The sequence below is a fragment of the Labrus bergylta genome, chromosome 14, assembly GCF_963930695.1.
Source record: "Labrus bergylta chromosome 14, fLabBer1.1, whole genome shotgun sequence".
NCBI classification, from domain to species: domain Eukaryota; kingdom Metazoa; phylum Chordata; class Actinopteri; order Labriformes; family Labridae; genus Labrus; species Labrus bergylta.
The window spans coordinates 7175127-7180126 of record NC_089208.1 but is presented as its reverse complement, the minus strand read 5'-3'; the positions used below and the strand labels follow the sequence as shown (position 1 = coordinate 7180126).

The following is a 5000-nucleotide window of genomic DNA, read 5'->3' as shown; positions in this document are numbered from 1 at the left end:
CACAGACTGAACACCTTCAATGATGGATTCATTCTACCGATCTTTTATTGAGTCCATTTGAACCTTCTGTTTTATCTCATGGTTTAGTAACCTTTTAGTTCACGACGAGAGTCCTCTTCCTAGTTTCATTAAAGCAACCAGTAAAATAATCAGCACCCAGCAGCTTTCCTTGTTACATATGTGGAACAGACAAACTGTGAGGAAGTCAAAGTGGATCTAGCTCTGACCGTTGTCCTCTCTGTCCTCTCTTGAAGGAATTTGTTTTTCCCCCCTCTGATGGAGGTTCAGGCTGCCCAGAACATCAGAGACTTTCATATGTTCCTCGTACAGACAGACAGATAGACAGACAGACTGACTGAGTGTTGGGTTATACTCAGATATCTAGCTTTTATTTATGTTTGTCTGAAGCAGTTTGAATAAACACAGAGCAGATAGAAACATTTATAATCACTGATATACACAAAGACTTCAAAGATACACAAAGAATGACACTGAATATGATGAACCATCAGTACCTGCTGCACTGTAAACAGGAAGCAGCCTGACAGTCAGAGCTGTGGGTAAAAAACACCTGATGTCATATGATGCTTTTAAGATTGAACCAGCTGCTTCTTGGGTCACTTTAAATCCTCCTTGACCCTTAGCTCTGTCTGCCAGGGAGACAATTGGTTAATTTAACCCTCTGCTCTGCCTGCCAGGAAGACTGATGGTTAATTTAACCCTTGGCTCTGCCTGCCAGGGACACACTAAGTTACATTTTTAACCCTCGGCTCTGCCTGCCAGGGAGATAGTTAGTTATTTTTAACCCTCGGCTCTGCCTGACAGGAAGACAGTTGGTTATTTTAACCCTCCTTTCTGCCTGCCAGGAAGACTGTCATTTACTTTAACCCTCGGCTCTGCTTGCCAGGAATATTGTTGGTTAATTCAACAGCTCAAAGGCAGCTCTCCTCCTCTTCATCACGCCTGGGGGAGGAAGAGGAAGGCTCTTCAGCTTCCTGTCTGTCCTCTGATGATGTCCCTTCCTGTGCTTCTGGTGGGTCCTGAGACTCTGACATCTGAGGGCTGCAGACAGAAACATCATTGTTATTATCATCAGTTATTAATGATAATAATTAACATACTTTGTTTCAGGAAATCTGCACACAGAAGGTAGAGAAAACATGTGAACGATAAAGTTTGATTGACATGAACGATAAAGTTTGATTGAAATTAAAGGTCACAGTTTTTTTTAAGGTGTTCTTACCTGTCTGCGTCCAGCGCAGCACCCCCAATGGTTTCTATGGTGATGTCAGTGGTGGGAATGACGTAAGTACCATGGGAGGGACCTGCCTCCTCTGGCTCCGACTCTAACAGGTGCACATTTACCTCAGGAACGGGGCTTCCTGTAAACATCAACAGATGTTTGACTTAGAGGGCATGAAAACATGTTTACAAACAAAAATAAAAATAATAACAACAATTAAAAAACAATAACAATCAAGATCCTAACTTTCAGCTAACATGTCATGTCCGGTGTGTAAAACAGGGGGAGGTGGAGGGGAATAACCAAAAGGATTTCATTTAACAAAAAGGCAGAAGGCAAAAAAAAAAACCTACTTTAAACCAAAAACTAGAAGTCAAAACACTCATGCAGAAGACGACTGACATCCAACATACGACTCACATACGACATACAACAGCTTACAACAATGATCTGACACAGAAGGGAAGAAACACAGAGTCTGTGTCCGAAATCACTCACTCATTCCCTACTCCCTCTTCACTATATAGTGAGTTTAATGCAGTGGACTATATAGTGCACTCACTCAGCAAAATTAAAAAACATTTCGGACACTACTCATTCACTCACCGGCAGCTGACAGTGACGTCATTGTTGTCGTGCAACTAAAATGTGCAGCTTAACAACGGCCGAGGATCAATAACAACGGTAAATAACAGCATGAATTTCAGTGATAACAGTTTATTTTCACGAAACATTTACAAATAATAAATACTTGTAAAATATTGAATTTTACATGAGACATATTTTCGGACCAAAACTAAATTATTAATGCTCACAGACTCTGGTTTCTCGTCTGTCATCATCATTAGGACAAACTAACATCACTAAAGTTGACGATCTTTTAATCTTTATTCAAACCGATCATAGATTTCAGTAAAACGCTCTGAATATGAACTTTATTGAGTTTCTGTGTTCATGCTGGTCGCTCCTCTCGTCCGTTTGAGAACAGCCGAGTCAAACGCCATTCTCCGCTCTTTGAAATTTTTTGAACTGCAATGCATGATGGTATATATTGCTCGCATAGTGACCATCGCTCATACATACATACTTTTCAAAATGCCTTGTGGGATACATTGAGTGGACTATATAGGGTATGACCATGCTCACTCGGACAGCACTACAAAATGGCGTGTCCACTATATAATGCACAATAATAGCCACAGTTCAGTAGGCAGTATGTACTTTTCAGTAGGGAGTTTCAGTATACTGAACTTTCGTGGTCATTCAGTATGCATTTTTTGGGTCCACCTCAGTATACTGAACATTTCAGTATGGATACCAACTTCCGGGTCTTATGCAGTATGGATCGGATGCGTGCTTTCAGGAAATGAATTGTATTTTACCACCCACAATGCTGTGCGAAATTAAACGTAAAATGTCACTTCACGTCCGCCTCCAAATCAAAACAAACGAGCGTGGATTAATTGAATACATTTTTAATCGTGTGGGTATGTGTCTGACCGTGTGTGTGTGTTGGAGCAAATCTGGATCGAACAACTGCCGGACTGTCGCTGTTCAGGAAGCTTTCAGTCAGCTGGAGGTACCGCTGAAAAAAACAAAAACAAAAACACGACAGGTTGTTTATAGATGTGGAAACATAAGAGGTCCGTTTCAGAAAGCAGGTTTAATTCAAACTCTGAGTTGTTGTTCTTATTTTTCATTTTGAGCTGTTTTAAAGTCTCTTTTCTTCTGCTGGATTTCATCTTAATGAAAATAAACTGTAGGTTTAAAACCATTCCACCAGTTTTGACCTGCAGTATTATAATTCTGATTAAATATTAAATGAACAGACTTCATTACGCGCTGAAGCGAGCAGCTGTTTTCTCTCCTCGCTCTTTTACTGCTGCAGCAGTGTTACTTTGTTTCCTTCTTAAAACCTCTTCATATTCTCCGTATGTCCTCATGAAGATGTTTCTATATCTCGAGATGGTTAAGGTACGAGGATCTCTTTTTTGTCTCCTGTTGCCACGGTGAATCATTCTATCAGGGCTCCATTCATGTTGGCTTTTTATCGTGTTGGTGCACACGCTGAACATCGAGTGAACCTACTCAGAGATGACTTAACAAACTCTAATCAGCTGTTGATCCTCAGAGCTCACCTGAGGATAGATCACCTCAGAGCTCAGAGTTAGACTGAGAGTTTGTTCAACCTGCTTTCTGAAACGCCCCTGATGTGTAAACAGATATACAGATGTGTAAACAGATGTGTAAACAAATATACAGTTGTGTAAACCGATATACAGATGTGTAAACAGATATACAGATGTGTAAACAGATGTGTAAACAGATCTCGTCACATTAAGAATATTAAAAAGGTGTTTGTCACCTTTTTGTAGTCGTCAGTCAACATGTTGCCCACGGAAACAGCCAATGAGGAGAAAGCAGGTCTGCCTTCAGGTTTCTCCTCCCAACAAAGTTTCATCAGATCAAATCTGAAAAAATCACACACACATTTAAATCACACACTCACGTTTAAAATCACACACACAAACATTTAAATCACGCACACATTTAAAATCACACACGTTTAAAATCACACATACGTTTAAAATTACGCACACACACACACACACACTCGTCAGAGATATAGAAACGACATGTACAGTTTAAACCATCGTCACACTGAATATTGGATTCTGATTGGCTGCTGGCTGTTTACCTCGTTTATTTGATGTTTGTAATATGTCTTGTTTTTCAGTCTCGTAACAAACAATGACACACGTTACACCATTTCACTAAATCACAATTTGTAGATTGTTAGATAATCCCCTCCCCTCTCCACTCCGAGGGTTTACGAAGCCCCTCCCCTTCCAAATTTAGAGGTTTTATAAGCCCCTCCCAGACTTTCAAACCTGATCATAGACACCTCGTCAACCCCCTCTCATTTTTGTAACCATGGTAGCATGCTAACACTTGTTAGCTTTGTGTCTTACATGTCCTGAGGGGCGTGGTCAGGTTGACTCATCCTGTATCCTTTCTTCAGAGCAGAAAAAAACTTGTGAGTCATCGGAAGGTCAGGGTACGGACTAACACCTGGAACAAGACAGGTATCACAGTTGGTGTATGTGTGTGTGTGTGTGTGTGTGTGTGTGTGTGTGTGTGTGTGTGTGTGAGAGAGAGAGAGAGCATGTGTGAGAGCATGTGTGTGTGTTCACCCAGAGAGAAGATCTCCCACAGGAGGACTCCATAGGACCATACGTCGCTCTGAGAGCTGTAGATGTTCTGGAAGATGCTTTCAGGTGACATCCACTTCATGGGCAGGAAGCTCTGAGAACAAGAACGATTACATGACTCAGGTGTGACCCTCAGGAGTGACCCTTAGGTGTGACCCTCAGGTGTGTCCCCTCAGGTGTGACCCTCAGGTGTGGCCCCTCAGGTGTGACCCTCAGGTGTGTCAGGTGATCACCTCTTATAAAGATATTTTCCATTACAAATCTTTGTATCAATAAGATTTTGGATTACGTTTCCTCGTGCGATGTAGTCCTGCTCCTTCTTCAGATCTCGAGCCAAACCAAAGTCACAAACCTTCAGCAGCTTCCCCTCATAGACCAACACGTTCCTCGCTGCCAGGTCCCTGTGTACACACTGTGGACAACCAACACACTCAACATGTTAACACTCAACATGTCAACACAACATGTCAACAAATTAACACTCAACATGTCAACACACATGTCAACTTAACATGTCAACACAACATGTCAACAAGTCAACACTC

At 41.5% G+C, this 5000-nt stretch overlaps 1 protein-coding gene across 2 annotated transcripts in view; it reads right to left on the bottom strand.

The window, feature by feature from the left end:
- Positions 1–349: 349 nt before the first annotated feature.
- LOC110000118 (platelet-derived growth factor receptor beta-like) overlaps positions 350–5000 on the bottom strand; it is a 20075-nt gene continuing 15424 nt past the window's right edge. For both annotated transcript variants that reach the window (XM_020655293.3, XM_065963177.1), the window contains exons 21-27: positions 4745–4867; positions 4438–4549; positions 4216–4315; positions 3609–3714; positions 2744–2828; positions 1244–1382; positions 350–1062 (exon numbers count right to left, since the gene is read on the bottom strand). In XM_020655293.3, coding sequence (XP_020510949.3) covers positions 933–1062; positions 1244–1382; positions 2744–2828; positions 3609–3714; positions 4216–4315; positions 4438–4549; positions 4745–4867 — 795 coding nt within the window. In that variant the 3' untranslated portion in view covers positions 350–932. The remainder of the gene's footprint in view (positions 1063–1243; positions 1383–2743; positions 2829–3608; positions 3715–4215; positions 4316–4437; positions 4550–4744; positions 4868–5000) is intronic.